Below are 22,847 nucleotides of genomic sequence, written 5' to 3'. Positions count from 1 at the left end.
ACAAAAGTTCTTATAAGGACTGGTAACTTGGTATAGGGTGCTACGGTACATAGGCTTGAGTGCGGTACAGTCTGCTGTTCTGTAAGGACCGCTATCGGTCCACAATAGATAGGGTTGACGTGCACCACTGCTGACCGCTGCCCTATACTGCAGCAGTCCTTCAGCGGTATAGGGACTGACGTACAGTCTGCTAAACACTAATACACAACCTGCTTGGTCCACAAAAGTTCTTATAAGGACTGGTAACTTGGTATAGGGTGCTACGGTACATAGGCTTGAGTGCGGTACAGTCTGCTGTTCTGTAAGGACCGCTATAGGTCCACAATAGATAGGGTTGACGTGCACCACTGCTGACCGCTCACCTATACTGCAGCAGTCCTTCAGCGGTATAGGGACTAAGAGTTTTGTCACAGGGTCATTTAAAAAATGACATGCAGAGGAAGAGGCAGGCCCTTCCGCAGGGGTGGTAGGGGTAGGGCAGGAGCAACAGGCTTGAGCCAAAGTGGGAAGTTGCAGAAGGTGCGTTCAATTACTTTAAAGGATGCACCAGACTTGGTTGAGTGGCTCGCTCAGCCTTACTCTTCTGCACCCTCCTCATCCTCTCGATCTGCACCCTCTTCTTCACTCTCTGCTATGTGCACCCCCAAAGACACTACCACCAACAACACGACCACCACCACCACCACCACATACCTTCCGCTTGAGTCACTGGAATTATTTTCCGATCCATATCAAGAGGACATTTCTGATGCGCAGCCACTCTTGGTATTGGATCAGGAAGAGGAGGTAGCAACAAGCGCTACTCAGCAGTCTGACGCCAGTACCCAGATCAGCCCAAGGAGGAGGTTGGTCCCCGGTGTTGCTGCCTACTCTACTTATAGCGGTGGGGAAGGTGACGTTGATGATGACGTGTCTAGTGATGTCACGTGGGTGCCCACAAGAGAGGAAGAGGAGGGGAGTTCAGAGGGAGATATGGACCAGCAGATAGGGAGGAGAAGCAGCAATGACTTACATTGCACAGCAGGGACAAAGCAGACTGCAAATGTATCAGGAGCGAGTCATCGACCATGTACGGTCACATCTGGCGCTCCCAGGACACCGGCACATGGCTCCGCAGTGTGGGCTTTTTTTAACGTGTCCGCTGCTGACAATAGCGTTGCCATCTGCAATCTTTGCAGTCAACGCGTTAGTCGCGGTAAGCCCAATACTCACCTAGGGACGACCGCCTTAAGAAGGCACATGAGCAGCCATCACCGAGCCCAGTGGGAGCAACGGAACACACAAAGCCACACTGCAGGCTCTCACCGTCCAGCCTCGTCTTCTACTTCTCCTTCTCCTCTCTCCTCACAATTGTCCTCCACTCCACCTTCCATCACGCCAAGCTCACATTTTTCTGCAAAAAGGCAGGCTTCCGTGGGCCTAATGTTTGAGCGTAAAAAAATGATGACGCCGGATAACCCTCTTGCCCAACGGTTGGCGGCTGGCTTGTCAGAACTCATAGCCCGCCAACTACTGCCATATAAACTGGTGGACTCGGAGGCCTTTCGCAAATTTGTGGCCATTGGAACACCACAATGGAAGGTCCCAGGAAGGAAGTATTTCTCAGAGAAGGGCATCCCAGAGCTATATGGCCATGTTCAGCGGCAAGTGAATGTATCTCTGGCACACAGTGTCGGTGCCAAGATACATCTGACCACAGACACGTGGTCTAGCAAACACGGGCAGGGAAGGTATATCAGTTTTACTGCCCACTGGGTGAACCTTCTGACGGCCGTCAAGCATGTAACCCGTGGCACCCGTGTAGATTTGGTTTTACCGCCACGGATTGCATGCAGGCCTGACTCTTCTTCTCCTCCTCCTACTCCATCCTCCTCCCTCTCCTCCTCAGCTGCCTCCTCCTTTTCCGCTGCTAGCGTCTCTTCCACTGCACCGCCCAAGCTCCCCAGAACCTATTCCACATGCCAGGTGAGACGTTGCCATGCCGTGCTGCGTCTGTTGTGCCTGGAAGCAAAGAGCCACACTGGCCCGGCACTCCTTTCAGCTTTGCGTTCACAGGCAGATGAGTGGCTAACACCGCTCAATTTGACAGTTGGTAAAGTGGTGTGTGACAACGGTGCCAATCTGCTTAGCGCATTGAAACAGGGCAAAATCACGCACGTGCCGTGCATGGCACACGTCTTAAACTTGGTCGTGCAGCGATTCCTTGTCAAATACCCTGGGGTCCAGGACATCTTGCGGCAGGCAAGGAAAATCTCGGCCCATTTCAGAAGATCTTACACGGCCATGGCTCGCCTTGCTGACATTCAGCGGCGACACCATCTGCCGGTCAGACGTCTTATTTGCGATTGCCCGACGCGATGGAACTCAACCTTCTATATGCTTGATAGGCTGCTCCAGCAGAAACGTGCAGTTAACGTCTACCTGTATGAACTCTGCGAAAGAAACGGTTCTGGGGAGCTGGGTTTTTTTTCACCGCGCCAGTGGCTGCTCATGCGCGACACATGCAGACTTCTGCGGCCATTTGAGGAGATCACCAAACTGGTCAGTCGCAGCCATGGCGCCATCAGTGACATGGTACCTTATGCCTTCTTTCTGGAGCGTGCATTGCGTCGTGTCATTGATCAGGCTGTGGAGGAGCAGGAGCGGGAAGATGAGGAAGTCGCAATGCTGGATGAATTCCCAGGGGGGGCTACTCTATCTGAGACAAGTCAACAACAGGAGTCTGATGAGGAGTCAGAGGAGGATGGTGCCGGGGCGGATGAGCAGGAGCAAGAAGAGCATGCTTTAAACCTTTCTGGGATCCCTGTTGTGCGAGGATGGGGAGAGGAGAATGAAGAGGACGACATTATCCTGGATGATGAGCAGGAGCCAGGCCACCACACCGCTTCCACTTTAGTGCAAATGGGGGCCTTCATGCTCCAGTGTTTTAATAGGGACCCCCGTATAAAAAGCATGAGGGTCAAGGACCAGTACTGGGTGGCAACGTACTTAGACCCCCGGTACAAACACAAAATGGCGGAAATGTTACCGCCGTCGCAGAGGGCTGTCAGAATGCAGCACTTCCAGGCCTTGCTTCGAGAAATGCTGCATTCTGCTTTTGCGTGCGCTGGCAGAGGAGCAATTCCCACTCCCAGAGAAGGATTTGCGGGTACCAATCCAACAGCGCCTGCAAGAAGAGGCCGGTTTGAAGATGTGTTGGTGACTTCGGATATGAGGTCATTCTTTCAGCCGACCCATCGACAGGTGTCATCCGGATCCAGCATCAGGGAACGCCTAGACCGTCAGGTGTCCGACTACATTGGGTTAACGGCCGATGTGGACGCTCTGAGGAGTGATGAACCCCTAGACTACTGGGTGGGCAGGCTTGACCTCTGGCCAGAGCTTGCCCAATTTGCAATCGAACTGTTGGCTTGCCCCTCATCCAGTGTCCTGTCCGAAAGGACGTTCAGCGCAGCAGGGGGGATTGTGACCGATAAGCGTACTCGCCTAGCTCACCACAGTGTTAACTACCTCACATTTCTAAAAATGAATGAGGCATGGATCTCGGAGGAATTCAACACATGTGATCAGTAGACCATGTATATGTCTATAAACAATTTTTGGAATCAAGCACACAGACCTTCTTAATTCATTTGGCTCACTTCCCTGACCCAAAAAAGCACACCGTACTATATGCCCCTACCCTCCTCTTTGAAGAGGTTGAGCGGTGTCATATTTCTACTGGGGCTGCTTATTATGAGGGGTTCCCACCATCCCTGTGCTGTGCTGACTTCCTCCTGGGTGTTCTTATTATGAGGGGCTCCCACCATCCCTGTGCTGTGCTGACTTCCTCCTGGGGGTTCTTATTATGAGGGGATCACACCATCCCTGTGCTGTGCTGACTTCCTCCTGGGGCTGCTTACGGTGCTGCTGTCAGCGCTGTATGTCACGGAGCTGCTGTCAGCGCTGTATGTCACGGAGCTGCTGTCAGCGCTGTATGTCACGGAGCTGCTGTCAGCGCTGTATGTCACGGAGCTGCTGTCAGCGCTGTATGTCACGGAGCTGCTGTCAGCGCTGTATGTCACGGAGCTGCTGTCAGCGCTGTATGTCACGGAGCTGCTGTCAGCGCTGTATGTCACGGAGCTGCTGTCAGCGCTGTATGTCACGGAGCTGCTGTCAGCGCTGTATGTCACGGAGCTGCTGTCAGCGCTGTATGTCACGGTGCTGCTGTCAGCGCTGTATGTCACGGAGCTGCTGTCAGCGCTGTATGTCACGGAGCTGCTGTCAGTGCTGTATGTCACGGAGCTGCTGTCAGCGCTGTATGTCACGGAGCTGCTGTCAGCGCTGTATGTCACGGAGCTGCTGTCAGCGCTGTATGTCACGGTGCTGCTGTCAGCGCTGTATGTCACGGAGCTGCTGTCAGCGCTGTATGTCACGGAGCTGCTGTCAGCGCTGTATGTCACGGAGCTGCTGTCAGCGCTGTATGTCACGGAGCTGCTGTCAGCGCTGTATGTCACGGAGCTGCTGTCAGCGCTGTATGTCACGGTGCTGATGTCAGTGCTCTGTATTACGGTGCTGCTGTCAGTGCTCTGTATCTCCTGCACCCTCTTGTTTGCCTACCCTGGTCCCTGACCTTCCCTCTCCTCCATTGCCTTCATTAGCTCCATAGTCCTGAATTGTCAGAACAATTTCCCAAATAAAAAAAAAATGCTTGTAGTTATCGATCCCAAATTCACCTCATACATGTATTATGCTATTGTCCAGGTGGTGGGACTACGTGCTACCCCCTAATAATTACCCCGTGGCCGCAAATTCGACCTAAAGGTTTGCGAAATTCGCCTCCCATTGAAGTCAATGGAGCCCGCGGCGAACGGTCGTTTTCGCGAACGTTTGTGTCCGTTCGCGTTTCGCGTTCGCGAAACGTCCCGTCGGAAGTTCGTCCATCACTATTGCACACATCTCAGGAGGGTTTTGGTCCACTTTTCTACAGATCTTCTCTAAAACCTTAAGGTTTCTTGTCTGTCACTTGGCAACTTGAAGTTTCCGCTCCCTCCATAAATTTTCCATAGGATTAAGGTCTGGAGACTAGCTAGGCCACTCCATGACCTTAATGTGCTTCTTCCTGAGCCACTCCTTTGTTGCCTTGGTGGTATGTTTTGGGTCATTGTCATGCTGGAAGACCCATCCATGACCCATCTTCAGTGTTCTTCCTGAGGGAAGAAGGTTCTCATCTAAATTTTACAATACATGGGCCCATCCATTGCCCCCTCAATGCGGCAAAGTCAGCCAGTAACTTTAGTGGAGAAAAGCTCCAAAGCATAATGAGTCCACTTCCATGCTTGACTGTTCTTAGGGTCATAGTCAGCATTTTTCTTCCTCCAAACAAGGCGAGTTGAGTTAATGCCAAAGAGCTCCATTTTGGTGTCATTTGATCACAGCACTTTGTCCCAATCCTTCTCTGAATCATTTAGATGTTAATTGGCAAACTTTAAATGTACCTGTACTTGTGCCTTCTTGAATAGGGGGACCTTGCGGGCCCTGCAGGATTTAAATCCATGGTGGGATATTGTGTTTCCAATGGTTTGTTTGGTGACTGTGGTCCCAACAGCCTTGAGATCATTCACAAGCTCCTCCCATGTAGTTCTGGGCTGATCCCTCACTTTTCTCATGATCATCCTTACCCAATGAAGCCAAATCTTGCATGGAGCTCCAGACCGAGGATGGTTATTTTGTATTTCTTCCATTTTCTTCTTGCTAATGGTCTTGTAGCCCATTCCAGCCTTGTACAGGTCTATAATCTTGTCCCTAAACGTTGTTTGACAGCTGTTTGGTATTGCCAATGATGGTGGGTTTGAATGGAAGAAAGATTCTGTGTCTTTTATACACATAACGAGTTGTTGTTACGAGTACATTCTTGCATATCATGTGTTTTTTCTGGATTTTTGGTCGATAATCTATCGCTATCATTTAAAATACACATATGATAAAAACTATAGACCCTTCATTTATTTGTAAGTGGGCAAACTTACAATATATGCAGGGGATCAAATAATAATTTTCCTACTGTATATGCAATCTGTCTAGTAAAAGCAAAACAATGTAGTAGTACTTACCTGTCTCCTTGCACGGTTTCTTCATTCTCACCAGTCTGTTACCACTACTGTTCAGAATCCCACACCATCATTTGAAACAAAAATCTCCTCTCCTTCCTTCTTCTCTGTTGGCCCACCATGGATGATTGCACCTTATCTGGTGCATGTTTTTTTCCAACGGATTATTGTAATATGTTACATACAAAATTACACTTATTTGTTGAAAAAAAAGCCTCTCCCCATCACAAGATTTTACAACATCTTTGGAAAAGAAATTAAAACTCCTTGGAAGACACTGGTGATGTAGACATCCTAGAAGGCACCTTTGAAGAAAGGGCTATGCCACCAGTGCCTCAGGGAAAACATAATGTAAGAAATATCTACATGTAAGTAAACATAAATCACTGTAACCCAAGAGATCACCATGCAAAGATGCAAGAACCTAGGTTTAAAGGATAAATGTTTCAACAATAAGATAGTCACTTGGTGCATTTGATATTTTTAAGGGAAAAAATCCTGAACTGTTTTAATTACGTACCAAATTATTTGATGTTTTACTATGCATTTCAGGATCCCTCTACCCAACCAGCATGCGCATTAATGATGAGGGGCGTCTAGTTGTGAATTTTAAGACTGAGATTCGCTTCCGTGGACAGTTTGTGCAGTCTCATCCAGGTAAGACCTACATGCCTGCTAGGCAAATTATTTAGGGCAGGGTTTATGTATTTATTTTTGCACAAGGTAAATATATTATAAGTATTGATTAATCCCTAGAATACCAAACATACATACATTCACTTTAAGGGTCTGTAAGCAAGTAGAAACATGCAGCAAAGACGTTTTAAGATAAATCAGGTAAGGTAATCAGAAATATAAACCAATCTGTGGGGCTGCTCTTTAAGATTAGGTTCACAATTGTTGTGTGTGTACCTATGCATGTCAATGCACATTGTGTTTAAGGCAGCTTAACTATTTTGAATAGGCTGCTAGCCCACCAGCATCACCAAAACTGACCCACTTTCATGAGCACAACACACAGCAGCACACTACCAAAGCATTATGAGCCACTGCAGCACAGGTGCCTTACCTTAAAGCGCTGGATGTCATTTAAAGTTAACAGCACCACAACACACTAATGCATGCATAGTATTGTACCACGTGTTTAACAGTGCATCAGTGTAATCACGGGCTCAAATTTTTCAGGCGTTGCCTGTAACAACCAGTCATATTCTAACTAACATTGTGACAGGTTAGAAAACTGAAAAAAAACAAGTGAATGGTTGGATTAGACAACACTTGGAATTTTAATTTCCCCCTGCTTTTGTAAATCAGTCACAGCTTATTAAAAGTGTGCAAAATCTAGGCATGTTAGTTTGTCTATACCAGCCTTTCTCAACCTTTTCAATGCAGGAACAATTGTAATAAATTTCTAGTCTCAAGGAACCCCTGCTAAAAATTACTAGAGCTACAACTCACGATCCGTTAGTGTGATGGTCAGTAGGAGGAATGCTTCTTACACTTGTGGTCATTGGGAAGAATTACCTCCATAAAGATAGCTAAAAAGATCAATAGTGTCTGTGGGAACTTATCTGAGAGGCAAAAATTGCTCATTTCTTAAGGAACCCCTGGTAACCTCTGGAGGAACCCTAAGATTGGGTTGGGAAACCCTGGCCTAGACTCTCTGGCATTTGCCCTTGTTTGTGGCACAGTTAAATAATGAAAATGCGGCAAACCTTTATATAGGAACTGAGCTGGGAAGACAACCTATTTAAATTAGTAGGGGAGGGTTTAAACCACCGTCAGTTTTTTTTTTTTTTTACTGCCATCCCTCTTTCTTTAGAGAAATTTCCCTTCACTTTTTGCTCTCTAGACTTAACTGGAAGTGAGAATATTTTTCCAGTGTGAGATGTATCCCATCTTAGTCAATTACCTTGGAATATTTTTCCTTCTATTCCTTTTCTGGTAGCAACTCAAAATTTACCGTTATTTCCATTCCCAGCCACAATGGCAAGCAGAACAATTAGAGAAATTTAATTTCCCTAACGTGGGCACAGTTGTTTTAAACTCTCACCACTCCATCCATATATTAAAAAAAACATTTATTTCATTACTTATGCTATAAAGATTTGAGAGTTTTCTACTCCATAAATATACCACTTAGAGATTTCCCTGAAAGTATGTTAGCTATAGCTGTAGCAGCTCAGATATATTGGGAGTTATGCTGGTTACCTGGAACAAGTGCGAAGCATGAAAGTCAAAGAATCACAAGACCCATCTGAGACTTAACACATTTGTTATTCTATGTACCAATTTTGGTTACTAACCTAGAGAGCCAAATTAGGTTATTCTGTGAAATATTTATAGTAAGCATTCAGTACTAATTGTCAGGATTTCATCCGTCTGCAGATTTTACCTGATTAAAGTGAATGATAATAATTTTTGTTCTGTCTCAGGTACCTCTCTGTCCTCCATGGTCATGTCTGCTGACCACCCCGAGCTCACCTTCACACTGAGCCTTATCCGCAGTGAACCCAGCTTCCGACAGCCCGTACAGCAGTGGAGTTTTGTATCAGATTTTGCTGTAGGTGTTTATTGCACTGTGACTATAGTTTTCGACAAATTCTTCCAAACAGTTATTCTTCCTAATTTTACAAGAAATTAAATCCCAGAAAGTATGGTATTAAAATAGTTTGGTTAATAGTATTATATCCTGAGCAGGAACCCATAGCAACCAGTTGTTTAAAATGATTTAGTTTCCCTGACCTGGTTGGTTTCTTTGGTTGCAGAAATAATAATAATCATGGCTGTTATTATAGCTCTTGGTATTATAAATAAATCTTTTAATTTCAATATTACAGTAATATACATGTATTTACAGTATTCCTAATGTATCCACAATTTTCATAGGTACGTGACTACTCTGGAACTTACACAGTAAAGCTTATCCCATGTAGCGCATCACCTAACCAAGAATACACTGTTTCTCCAATATGCAATCCACGTGAGCCCATCACATTTGACATCGACATTAGGTTTCAACAGGTAAGAAATTCTGACTATAAGCTATGTTATGCACAATGTTATACATTTATATATATATATTTACAAACCAATATTGCTTAAATTGTAGGTCAGTGATCCAGTAGCAACTGAATTCAGTCTGAATACTCAAATGTACCTACTATCCAAGAAGGAACTATGGCTATCTGATGGCTCAATGGGATTTGGTGAAGGAACAGATGTTGCATTTACTGAGGGTAAAGAGAACATGGCATCTGAGATTAATGTAAAAGAAGGGGAGGGAAAGGGAAGGGGATATATCAAATTGGGACTACGGGCAAAATCAAAAATGTGTGATGCAGTGGGGTTGATCTACTAAAACTGGAGAGTGCAAAATCTGGTGATGTTGTGCACGCTAGCCATTCAGCTTCTTGTTCAATTAAGCTTTAACAATAAAACCTGAAATTTGATTGGTTTCTTTGCAGAGCGCACCAGATTTTGCACTCTCAAGTTTTAGTAAATCACTCCCATGTGTTACTAGAAATGACACAACAGTTGGTGTTTTGTATTTCTGATTTTCCCTGTAACATAGCTGTATTACCTGTTGATCCTGCCAGTAGATCCATTATTTTCCAATTTTTTAACAGTGTGACGATGCTGCTTATTTGTAGTGAAATTGTACAGTGACATTGTCACTTTGTGAACTGGAAATACAGCTGGAAATCCAAGCCATGGGTGGCCCTGACGTCACCACTTGACTTACAAACATGGATTGTGAAATCAAAAGGGCCAGGCAGAATAAAATCGGCTGAACGGTCACTGCAACCACTTGGCAGCAGTCACTGTTCAGATATTCTTATCTAGCAGGTGCCGGCAGTACAAAATTCGTCCATTCATGCTGTTTAGCATGGTTGGGGTAATTTATGGATTTTTTTTGTAAGTATAGAGATATTTACATATATGGCCAGCTTTATATACACATATAGTTTAAAAAAAACTTTAAGTAACCAACAACAAACAATAAGGACTTAATTTCAGCTATCACATTTTAAACAGTTAATGTAATGGCATAAAAGGTTTAAACTATATGAATAAAAGCTGACTGTTGTGAGGACCTCTGGTAGTGTTATGTGGTTTCCATAATTCAGATAAGTGCTACGGCCCTTGAAGTTCCATCAAGAGGAAGGACTCTCCACTGGTGCCCAATACCCAGCTTCCACAAGCAGTTTACAGTGACAGTTAAGCCAATCGGCACAGTGTCTTCACAGCATAAAAATCCATTTATTGAAATTCTGGCAAGGGTTAAAATTCTGTATATACTGTTTTATGTATTTTGGCCCAACCTATATAATTGTCATTTTTGCTGGGCAGCTTGGTCTGCAAGTAAATTTGAAAACATAAATAACGATCTGTAGACTTAAAAAGGATTTCATATACTGATTACTATCATTTCAGGTATTTGCCCCATACAGTTACCAGAGTACAGTATTCTTTCCTATAGCGGGGCTTTAAGTCCTGCCTCAGATGACACCTCCATTGTGAAATCGGTGTATGTTGCTTTTATTTTGCCAGCACAAATGCATATTGTTTGGCCTTATAAAATGTCAGTATTTAAAATGCAATGATTGGTTTCCATACAGAACTGCACCAGATTTTGCACACTACAGTTTTAGTAAATCCCCCACTCTGTCTAATCTATCAGAAGGGTATGTAGCATCTTAATTAAATTTAATATAACTAATATATTTATTTTTATTTTGTTTGAAGGGTCTTCGATTTATGGGCGTGTAATGGTGGATCCTGTTCAGAACCTTGGAGACTCCTTCATCTGTAACATTGAGAAAGTATTTTTATGTACTGGTGCAGATGGCTACGTACCCAAATACAACCCAGACAATAGAGAATATGGGTGCCTTGCAGATTCATCTACTTTGCTCTATAGATTTAAAATATTGGTACGTAACTTAATACAGTGTATATCCATGCTAGCTAGTGTTCTTGTGATATACAGGCAATAAAAATGTACATTTCCATGGGCAGGGCAACCTTCTGAGTGAATATGTTCAATCCAGTAATGCCACACATAAGTCAACATATTGAGTGCTACTGGCCATTTTGGAATACATTTTCCAAGGGCCCATTCACACTACACAGAACATGGTACTGTGTGCACAGGCCCAAGGCTATGTGCTGCCTGGGCCCCCCCCAAAAAAAATTGTGCCCAACAAAAGGCCCCACACCCATTATTTTATATTGTGAGAATTACATTTATCAGGAAGTCAGATTTACATGCACCTTGTCTATATGATTTGGCACTGTGATTGCACTGATGGCACACAGGATCGTGCCAGCTCACGCTGCTGCTGTGTTTCTCTCTCCTCTCCTCATGCCGCAGCGGTGTGAGCTGAACTGGCAATGATGCTGGTTTGATGACAAGTGATCGCTCCATCATTGGACAGAGTGATCAAGTGGTAAAGCTGTCATTGGCCCTTTACCCCGATCCATGATGCGCTGTGTCCTGAGGACCCAGCCATCACAAACACTTCTGAGAAGCAGGAGACTAGGAGGCCTCTCAGAACTAGCTGGTCACCCTGTAGCCGTCAATTGGCTATAGCGCGGTTGGCAAGTGTAAGGGACCTGCCCTCAGCTGAGTAAACATACATAGAGCAATCAATTAAGCCAGCCTGTCACTCACATTACACATCACACTAGATTTACTATAAACACAGAACTCATCAGCTGGCAAATACCAAGTACCCGAGTCTCTTATTCCGTCTTGCAGCACTGGTGGTGTCGGTAATGAGCGGGTACTTGTGCTGTGCTATGCTGTCATGTGATGTGCTCTGGGCCTTCCAGCTGGGAAACCTGCTCCGCTCCCTAACCCATGCACTGCTCTGGCTTTGCCGCACAAACCATGCCCATCCCACGCCACTCCAAACCAATGTCGCCAGCATCAATCTACACAGGAGCAGGAGGAGAGGAGGTGACACAGACACTGTATGCTGGTCTGGAGACTGGAGGCAGAGACTGTACCGTGCCAGCGGTTTATTTTAATGCTGCCTGCCTGTTGTACTTGCCCGGCCGGCGGCCGCAACACTGTGGCAGAGAGGTAATGCCATTGCCGAGCGGCAATTAGCGTTACTTCTGTTTTTCTTACACACACAGTGGTGTCACTAGCGTTGGTGTCACCGGTGTGGTAAAACATGGTGTCACCCCCCCACTAACTATTGTCACCGCCTCAGTACAGACCCCCCCTCCACTAAGTATAGACCCCCCTCAGGACAAACCACCCCCCTTCCTCCATCAGTACAGACCCCCCCTCAGGACAAACCACCCCCTCCTCCATCAGTACAGACCCTTCCAGGACAAACCACTCCTCTTCTCCATTGGTACAGACCCCCCCCAGGACAAACCACTCCCCCCAATCAGTACATACCCTCCTCAGGATAAACTCCCTCGCCATCAGTACAGAACCCCCCTCAGGATAACCCCTCAATCAGTACAGACTCCCCCCTCAGAATAAATACTCCCTCCATCAATACAGACCTCCCCTCAGAATAACCCACCCAATCAGGTAGACTCCCCTCAGGATAAATCCCCCCAATCAGTACAGACCCCCTCAAGATAACCCCCCCATCAGTACAGACCCCCTCAGGATAAATCACCCCCTCCATCAGTACAGACTCCCCTCAGGATAAATTCCCCTCCTCCGGATAACCCCCCCTCCATCAGTACAGACCTCCTCAAGATAAACCCCCCTCCATCAGTACAGACCCCCCTCAGGATAAATCCACCCTCCTCCATCAGTACAGACCCCCTCATGATAAATCCCCCCCTCCATTAGTACAGAACCCCCCTCAGGATAAATCCCCCCTCCATTAGTACAGACCCCCAAGGATAAGTCCCCCCTCCATCAGTACAGACTCCCCTCAGGATAAATTCCCCTCCTCCGGATAACCCCCCCTCCATCAGTACAGACCTCCTCAAGATAAACCCCCCTCCATCAGTACAGACCCCCCTCAGGATAAATCCACCCTCCTCCATCAGTACAGACCCCCTCATGATAAATCCCCCCCTCCATTAGTACAGAACCCCCCTCAGGATAAATCCCCCCCCATCAGTACAGACCCCCTCAGGATAAATCCCCCCCCCACCCCCCTGACAGGTCAGGAAGTGGTGAGAATGAAGAGTCACACGCAGGGCTAGTGTGGTTCCGCCTGAAGAGCCCTGCCTCCAGGACCCTCTGCTGTGCCCGGATAGTGTCCTGCCCCTCACAGACGCCACTGCACACAAACATACTGGATTTGTGGCAGGGAGAGTTGGCACATATCTAAATCCTTAAGGTTTATTGACCGTCTCATATACAATCTCAACGGCCGCAAACCAACCACGGGAACTCTTTAAACTGGTTAATCAATCAATGAATCCGGTGTGCCTAGAACCCCCAGAAAGCGAATCCCAGGATTACTGTGACAAACTGTCGGATTTTTTCATCGATAAAGTCAAAACCATCAGGGAAACAATTTGTCAGAAGAAAACATCCAACCTCAGCCAGCAAATTCATAAAGAGGATGTCTGCACCAACATACCGCAACTGCCAAAGTTTTCACTATCCCCAATTACCGTAGACACCACAAAAAAACATCAATAATAAACTGCGTGACAGTACCTCACCTATTGACATCATCCCTACAAAACTACTGAAAGAATGCTCCGACGTTGTGGCTCCAACCATAACCCACCTCATAAACCGATCATTCCACGAAGGGATTGTTCCCAGCATCCTCAAACAAGGCATCGTCAAAGCTCTACTCAAGAAACCAAACCTGGACCCTCAGGATCCAAACAACCGTAGGCCGATTACAAGCCTCAACACCATTTCTAAGATCATAGAGAAAGCTGTAGTACATCAGCTACAACTTCACCTGGATACTCACAAACTCCTGGACCCGCTGCAATCAGGCTTCCGCCCGGGTCATGGAACAGAAACAGCTCTCCTCAAGATTTGGGATGACACCCTCGAAGCAGTAGATGACGGAGAGCCGTGTCTCCTCGTACTGCTAGACCTAAGTGCAGCGTTTGATACAGTAGATCACAATACTCTACTCGTCCGCCTCACAGAAGTAGCCGGAGTCCAAGACATAGATCTCCAATGGTTCGCGTCCTTCCTAGGAAATCGGTCACAGACAGTGAAACTAGGAAAATTCCTCTCCGAAACTCGGGCAGTCACCTGCAGAGTCCCTCAAGGCTCTCCGTTGTCACCCGTTCTCTTCAACATTTACATTCGCCCACTCCTTCAAATCATCAGATGCTCAGATCTCTGCTTCCACTCTTACGCTGACGACACGCAATTTTATTTCCGGATCAATGGAAAAAAAGATCACCAACAACAACTTGAAAACTGCCTCAAATCAATAGAGGACTGGATGACCACCAACTCCCTCCAGCTGAACCAATCAAAGACAGAGCTTCTTATCTTACACCCAAATCATAAGCCCGCAACCAAAACCTCCTGGTCTCCACCAACCGTCTTTGGGCAGACTATCTCCCCAAAGACCAAAGCGAAGAGTCTCGGGGTTATTTTAGACGCACAAATGTCAATGGATGCACAAATAGGATCTGTAGTCAGTCGATCTCACCATCTGCTGCGCATGCTTCGCAGACTCATCCCTTTTATCCCAAAGAATGACAAAGCAGTGGTAGTTGGAACAATCATTAATTCACGACTGGACTACGCAAACTCGCTTTACATAGGATTACCACAATATCAACTTGCGCGATTACAACTGATCCAAAACACGGCGGCAAGGCTGATAACAGGAAAAAAAACCTGGGAATCCATTTCTCCTTCACTGAGGAGCTTACATTGGCTAACCGTAATAAATCGGATCACGTTCAAGACCCTTTGCCTCACCCACAAATGCGTGCATAGAGAAGCTCCGCAATACCTAATGGAGAAAATAAATCATTACACACCAAACCGCAGTCTTCGATCAGCCAACAAAAACTTCCTCCTCGTGCCCAAAGCCCGGTATAAATCCAAGGGTGATCGGAGATTCGCTGTCCAAGGGCCTCGGCTATGGAATGCTCTACCAATCAACATCCGCCTGGAAGAAAATCACCTGGCTTTTAGGAAAAAACTCAAGACCTTCCTCTTTTAGCAGATGATCAAAGCTCGCCACAGCGCCTAGAGGCGATTCAGTTCGCATTGTGCGCCATACAAGTATTTCATTCATTCATTCATTCGTCTCTCGACAACTCAAAGTTTCAGTTCCCTCCATAAATATTCTATAGGATTAAGGTCTGGAGACTGACTAAGCCACTCCATTACTTTAATGTGCTTCTTCTTGAACCACTCCTTTGTTACCTTGGCAATATGTTTTTGGTCATTTTCATGCTGGAAGACCCATCTTCAGTGTTCTTGCTGAGGGAACAAGGTTCTCATCCAAGATTTTACAATACATGGCCCCGTCAAGCACCGAGTCAGAACATTGAAGATGGGTCATGGATGGGTTTTTCAGCATGACAATGACCCAAAGCATACCACCAAGGCAACAAAGGAGTGGCTCAAGAATAAGCACATTAAGGTCATGGAGTGGCCTAGCCAGTTTCCAGACATTAATCCTATAAAAAATTTATGGCGGGAGCTGAAACTTCAAGTTGGCAAGCGACAGCCAAGAAACCTTAAAGCGGGAGTCCGCCGTTTTTATTTTTTTTTAAAGCCAGCAGCTACAAATACTGCAGCTGCTGATTTTTAAAATAATGACACTTACCCGCCCATCGCGCCCGCGATGTCGGCACCCGAAGCCGATCTCTCGATCGTCTCTCGGGTGCTGCCGCCGCCATCTTGGGTATGGGAATCAAGAAGTGGAGCCTTTCGGCTTCATTTCCCGGTTCCCTACTGCGCATGCGCGAGTCGCGCTGCACAATAAGGATGGTCCCCGCTGTCTCTGGGATCCATGTGTTTCCCAGCAGGCAGCGGGGGACCTTCGGAAAGGGGCGTAGATTCTGCAGAAAGGGGCGTACCTTCTGCAGAATCTACGCCAGAAGTGGGTGCAGATACCTGTACTGTACAGGTATCTGCACCCCCCTCCCCCTGAAAGGTGCCAATTGTGGCGCCGCAGGGGGGGAGGGTTCCAATGAGCGGAAGGTCCACTTTAGGGTGGACCTCCGCTTTAAATATTTACAGAAGATCTGTAAAGAAGAGTGGATCAAAATCCCTCCTGTGATGTGTTCAAACCCGGTCAATAACTACAAGAAATGTCTTACCTCTGTTCTTGATAACAAGGGTTTCTCATCCAAGTACTAAGTCATGTTTTGCTTGGGGAATCAAATACTTATTTTACTCACTGAACTGCAACTTATTTATAACATTTGTATCATAGGTTTTTTCTGTATTTTTGGTTGATATTCCGTTTCTATTGTTTAAAATACACCTATGACAAAAATTATAGACCCTTCATTTCTTTGTAAGTGGGCAAAAGTACAAAATCTGCAATGTCGCTATCATTCAAAGAGGAATTAAACCCTGATGGGTTTTACTCCCTCTTTTGTTCCCTGCAAAGTAAAAGCATAATGTGACACTTACCTGCAAAGGAAGCCCGCACTGTCCCCGATAGAGGCCACATCCATCTTTGCCCCTCTTCCTTCCGGGGTCAAGGAATCCAGCTCTGTGACTGCCTGGAGCCACGTGATGTCATTCCCGCACGCAGGAGCTGGCAGTCACTGAACTTGCTTGGGAAGAGACAGCACGGAGGGCCGTTTCTTCACAGCGCATGTGCCGATGACATCATTAGCGCACAACACATTAAATATCTCTTAAACAGATCACGTTTAGGAGATAGTTACAGTACTTATAGGTAAGCCTTATGCTAGGCTTACCTATAGGTACAAGTTCCACATGGAGGTTTACAACCACTTTAAAATACACCTATGATAAAAAAATTAAAGACCCTTCATTTGTTTGTAAGTGGGCAAACTTACAAAATCTGCAGGGGATCAAATAATTGTTTTCTCCACTGTAGACAGTGAGGAGTATAAGCACAGGAGCCTGGACAAGACAGGGCTGCCACCTAGTGGCTGCAATATGTTTTACATTTTAAAAATATTATGTACTGTTTCATACGTACCTCACAAATTATTTTCCAAAAAATTTGAATGTACATATAATACAGAAAATATAGAGAAAAATATGTATTCATTAAAAAAAAAAAAAACTTGAATAACCTATAAGAAATTAAATTATTTGGTTTATTTACATCATTGGATTAGAAAGTGACATGTAGAATAGAACTGGTTGTTGTGAGCAGCATGTCAATTTTCCTGTTTTACTAATTGATGGAATTTGTATTGATCATCTTCTTATAACTACAACCTTTTATGTAAACCTTATTTTTCCCTACTATTACATAGGACAAAGCTCAGCCAGAAACTCAAGCTAGGATGTTTGGGAATGTTCAATTTGAAGCTAAATTGGCAGCTGACCTCCCAGAAGCTCTTCCATTGGTAAAGCAACCAGGATCTGATGGTTTCAGTCTCTTATCAAATGCCCTATTCCAGGTATGTCTCACCTGGAACACAAAATACACCTTTATTAATAATCCCTTGAAGATGCAGTGGTCAGTTAAGTCAGAGAAATGGCAGTTTGGGGTAGGGTTTTTATTTAAATCAAGTTTTAATTTAAAAAACGCATTGATTACACATTTTGAAATGCTGGGTTGTACACATAAGATTAGATAAAAAGGAAACATTGCTACTGCTATGCTAATACAAAGCAATCCTTAAAACTGGATTGGGGTAAAATAACAAACGCGAGGGGTCTTCAAAAAGTTTCTACACTTTTATATTTTCGTTGGAAACGTTGAGGGCGGGAGGAGTAGTAATTGGTCCTGTCTGAGAGTGACATGTGAATTGTCTGTCTGGCAAGCCAGCTAACCTTGCGGTTTAGAAAAAGTGATGAATTTTGTTTTTGAAATTGTTAATAAAGAGTTTTGAAAAAGTGAGGAAGAAACCTTGTATATTAGCTCATAATAAATCGTTTTCACATTAAAGCAGACCTTCACTCAAAAGTCAAAGTGCCACTTAGGCCTTATGCACACAGGACATTTTTAACGCTGCTCCTAGGGGTGTCTGGTGTTTTTTCTTTTTTTTGGCCTCTGATGTGATGTGATGGCGGTGGATGTTGCCTGGGGTCTCCATGGTGAATGCACAGGCCTTGAATGGTGGCTCGTGTGTCCATGCACACATAGGCATTAAGGGCCAGTTCACACCAGCTGCAGATCTGTGTGCTTTTTTTCTGCACAAAATGCATGCACAGTGTTTTCCATGTATTCCAATGGCTCTAGTTCACACCATGCAGTCAGTTTCCGGTCAGTTTCTGCACTGGAAACTGACTGCATCGTGTGAACTAGAGCCATTGGAATACATGGAAAACACTGTAAATGCATTTTATGCGCACAGAACTGCATCTGGTGTGAACTGGCCCTTAGAGAAGCTTAGAGGCAAAAAAAAATACTGCCAACGTGTTCACGCCTGTAACCACATGCAAACACATGTTTAGCTAGCGCTTGAGTGTTTATTCATTTTATCGGGCAGAATAAATTGTTATTCTAGCCAACAAAATTAATTAATACCCAAGCACTTGACATGCCTAAAAGCGCCTTAACAAGTTGCATGCTTTTACAAGCATCAAGCATTTTTTCTGCCAAAACACTGCTGCCAGGAGGAAAGGCGTCTAGAAAGAGATAGCAAAAGTCCAGTAAGCATGAGGCCTTTTTCTCTGCCCCACCCTTGCCCCCAAAACTTTTAAGGGTTTTTTTTTTTACAGGAAGCAGGTACCTTTTTGACAGGTACCTGCTCCAACTTCCTCAATTGAATGACATAGCTCATCCCGCCCCCTGCGTGCTCGCCATCTCCTGGGGCATATCACAAGTCCCAGGATACTGCAGGACCAATCACCCTGTGCCCCCCAATCTCACACATGGGCAGTGGGGAGCTGGCTGTGATTCCTCAGGAAATCAATGCCTGCTCCCAAATCCAACATAGCGGCATTGGGGACCCACAGCAGTGAGAAGAATGAGCTGCGGAAAGTCAACGCTAGACTCCAGGAACTGGTCAGTACCTGATTTGTAAAAGTCAACAGCTGCAATATTTGTAGCTACTGACTTCTTTTAACTTTAAAAAAAGTGTTTAGCTCTTTAAAGTTTTGTTACATTGACATTATTGGTTATGGCAGGTGAAGAGATTTTCCTAGCTTATTGCTCTCCATCCAAAACTAAAATAAATGTAAAACAACCAAGAAAATGTAGTATGCGATCCTGTCTTTCCCGGTTTTATAAACCTACAAGTGGTCTCTCACCTGCATTTTTTGTGATTCGGCTCGTTAGTGCAGGCCAAGCTGGACCATTGTAACTATACAATCAAAATCATTCCTAGAGTTCAGCTTCAATAATCAAAAGGCGCATAGCTGAAATGTAAAAATTGCTCTGGTTCATAAGCAGTATACTGGGGTGTGGGAGCTGAAATAGTTATTATTGGATGTTGACACAAATGAAGGTACCTTTATTACAGAGATCTGTATATTCAAGTCTAATAAAGGCCTGTAATATTGACCAAGAACACCACTACTGGCAGTTATATTAAAATATTCTTTCCACTTTTAGGTGGCTGCTGGACGCGAATGGTTCATTCATACCATCTATACAGTCCGATCTAGAGAAAATGCTCACAGAGGTATCGGAAAACGTAGTGTGGAATACCACCACTCCATAAGCAACAGTATAGCTCAACAGGAGCAGCTGCTTTTGAAGAGAAGCCGGAGAGCTAGTCAAGATGATGCAGCCTTGCAAGACATTGGAGCAGATAAGAACAGAGGGACAAACATTCAGCACATTGCTATTAGGCAATCCCGCAGGGCCTCTGACAAGGACTCCTTACCTGGAAATGGACAGTATGACAAGCCAGCCCTGGAAATCACTGGCCAGGATCCACAGGGTTCTTTTTTACCAGTCATCGGAGGGGTAGTTGCCTTGCTGCTCCTAATTTGCACTACTGTAATTATTGTTGTGTTTATGAAACACAGGGGACTGTCACATACAGATAAAAAGTCTGCCTCTAACAGTCACTGCAATAGCCATGAAACTGTTACCACTCGACATAGTAGCAGTGACAGCTCTGAAGTATAGAACAAGGAAAAATAACCTCACGTGTCATGGTGCTTATACATGTTACAACAGTTCAGCCCTGCCATCCACGAGCTGTATCCAACATGTACTAACTTATTTGAAAGCATTAACAATTATTCACAATTAAGAAACAAAACGTATAGATGAAATGTATATTTTTTGTTTAGATCCTCCAGAACATTACAGTGTTTTGTAAATCCCAGCATTTTTATACTATGGATAACAGTCTAGCAACATAGACAACCTGTGAACAAAAGTGCTGGCCAACTGTTATAATTAGGAATATCTATCTAGGGATAATTCACTGTGTTTACGGAAATTTCAGGGCAAAAAAACAAACCAAACCTGCAATATAAGCACATTCCCTCCCTTTATTGTATCCTCTTAAAAACCCTGAAAGTACAGAAAATACACGCTGATCTGCCAGGAATGCACCTGCATGCCCTATTCTAGATTGTAAGGAGTGATGTCAGCCATGTCCGGTTGTCTTATGTTAAAGTCGAAGTATAGGTAAAAATGTTTAAAAAAAAAAAATCAGCTCAATGCTGGTTATATATATTTAATCCCAAGTGTCCCTTGTGCTGGTGCCGACTGTAATAGTGGAAGTACTCTGCCCCAGCCTATACACTACAGCTACAATTTTCCGATGCTGCAGTAGTCTTTGCAAACCAAGGGACCTGTCATATGCACCCCTCTCCAGTCATAGAAGCTGTACCATAGCTTCCAACAATGAAAAGCACTTTATGAATGGAAGAGGGGAACTTTTCATTCCTTTGCACATACTCTATTGGTCGCTTTTCATTTCAAGTTATAGCACAGCTTCTATGAATGGTGGAAGGGGGCAGAAAGGGCAGGTATAGTTGTCACTCTGATAAGTGCCTGTCACAGGTCCAATGCTGGTAATAACCCCTGCAGCACTGGAAGATTACAGCTGTAGGGTATAGGGGTGGGGCAAAGGACTTTGAATTTACACTATGTTAGCTGGTACCAACATGAGGAATACTTTGCATTATATTTGTAAGGGACAAAAGACTTTTAATACAAGGACACTTACCTGTCCAGGGATCCCGCAAGGTCAGCACCCCTAGCCGATTTGTCAATCGGCTTCAGATGCAGGCACTGGCGTCTGTAGTAAGGCAAACCGGAAGTGAAGCCTTGCAGCTTCACAGCCTGTTTCCTACTGCGCACACATGAGTCGCGCTGCACTTTCTGAATGGTCCCGCAGTCTTTTGGGAACACTGTGTGTCCCAGAAGGCAGCGTGGGGGAAGGAGGAGGGGCCGGAATTGACGTAGATCACCGCATGGAGATCTTACTCAGAAGTGGCAGCGGGTACCTGTCAAAACCAGGTACCCCCCCCTTCAAAAATAGTTCCAAATGTGGCAGTGGAGAGGGGAAGAGTGCAAACAAGTGGAGCTTCCTTTTTGGGTAGAGCTCCGCTTTAAGTTGTAACCTGGAGAGGACTTGAAGGATTCCTTGTAAGAACACAGGACGTATGATCAGCTCATTATTTCTGACATGATCACCTTTTTTTTTCTTTCGCTTATCGAACAAATATAACAAAATGCTTACAACTGTATATTGAACAGACAGGAACATATGAAGAATTGTTTGCCAGAGTTTACATACATATTAAGTCAAACCCGCACATAGAGTTATTAGCTATGCAATATTCTCAGTGCAGTAGCAGTATAATGTGGTAAGCAGTAGAAGTCATTCTATTTTAAATTGTTTGGATGTAACAATATATACAGTAGATTCTACAGAAAAGCAAATACATGCACTACAATGAGAATCACTTATTTATACATTTCAATACAGACATGTGCCATGTTATAATGTTGGTCAGGCACCAGATAGGAATCATAGGAGGAAGCTAGCTGCTTATGACTGGACCCAACTGCAAAGGTTGAAAATATTTATAAATGCTAAATGTACATGTTTCAGTATACAATGGGGACATTTATCGAAACTGAAACTAACAGAATCTGCCTCTAGCTTTAGCTTGTTCAGATAAACTTTGAAAATGAAAGATATAAGCTGTTTGCCATGCACAGCTGCTTCAGGTTATGCCAACTCCAGTTTTGATAAGTTCCCCCCAATGTGCCTTAAAGAAAGCCTTTTCACTTTTTGCTACATTTTCTTATGTGATTTTTTTCTAGGAATTTACTGTCTGTTTTTTTTTATAATGTGTAAATTCAATTCTATTATTTTGATATGTGGTGGATATAGATCAGGAATACCACATGGATATTTTGCAGGGAAACTGTAATGTTCTTTATATTTATATAAAGTTAATGTTTGGACAAATAAAATAATTTTTTTCTAAAGAGTTTAGTTTGTATGTGTGCATTATAAAGCCCATCTTTAATGGAAATGTGTTTTTAGATTTTAAATGGGAAAGGGATAGAACTACTATAAAGTTTGCCACTAGGGAAGATTAAAAGGATTTATTCTGTGACACCAGAGCAAGAGATAAAGGCAGGGGTGGACCATTGGGCCACTCGGGCACTGCCCGAGGGCCCCATACGACTAGGGGGCCCCATCAGGGTTTCCAGCCTCAGTAAAACCAGGGACAGTATGTAAAAATTTGTG

At 44.6% G+C, this 22,847-nt stretch overlaps 1 protein-coding gene across 1 annotated transcript in view; it reads left to right on the top strand.

Moving 5' to 3' along the window:
• Positions 1–22,582, top strand: part of FREM3 (FRAS1 related extracellular matrix 3) — a 106,696-nt gene extending 84,114 nt beyond the window's left edge. Inside the window, exons 18-24 of the mRNA XM_077476970.1 lie at positions 6,642–6,746; positions 8,525–8,652; positions 8,979–9,113; positions 9,202–9,328; positions 10,839–11,026; positions 17,484–17,630; positions 19,733–22,582. Of these exons, the coding sequence (XP_077333096.1) occupies positions 6,642–6,746; positions 8,525–8,652; positions 8,979–9,113; positions 9,202–9,328; positions 10,839–11,026; positions 17,484–17,630; positions 19,733–20,254 (1,352 nt within the window). The 3' untranslated portion in view covers positions 20,255–22,582. The remainder of the gene's footprint in view (positions 1–6,641; positions 6,747–8,524; positions 8,653–8,978; positions 9,114–9,201; positions 9,329–10,838; positions 11,027–17,483; positions 17,631–19,732) is intronic.
• The last annotated feature ends 265 nt before the right edge of the window (positions 22,583–22,847 follow it).

The sequence above is a fragment of the Lithobates pipiens genome, unplaced genomic scaffold, assembly GCF_037356315.1.
Source record: "Lithobates pipiens isolate NorthernLeopardFrog02 unplaced genomic scaffold, aLitPip1_a1.2 Scaffold_13, whole genome shotgun sequence".
NCBI lineage: Eukaryota > Metazoa > Chordata > Amphibia > Anura > Ranidae > Lithobates > Lithobates pipiens.
The sequence above is the reverse complement of the archived record's forward strand: the minus strand, read 5'-3'. Positions and strand labels throughout refer to the sequence as shown.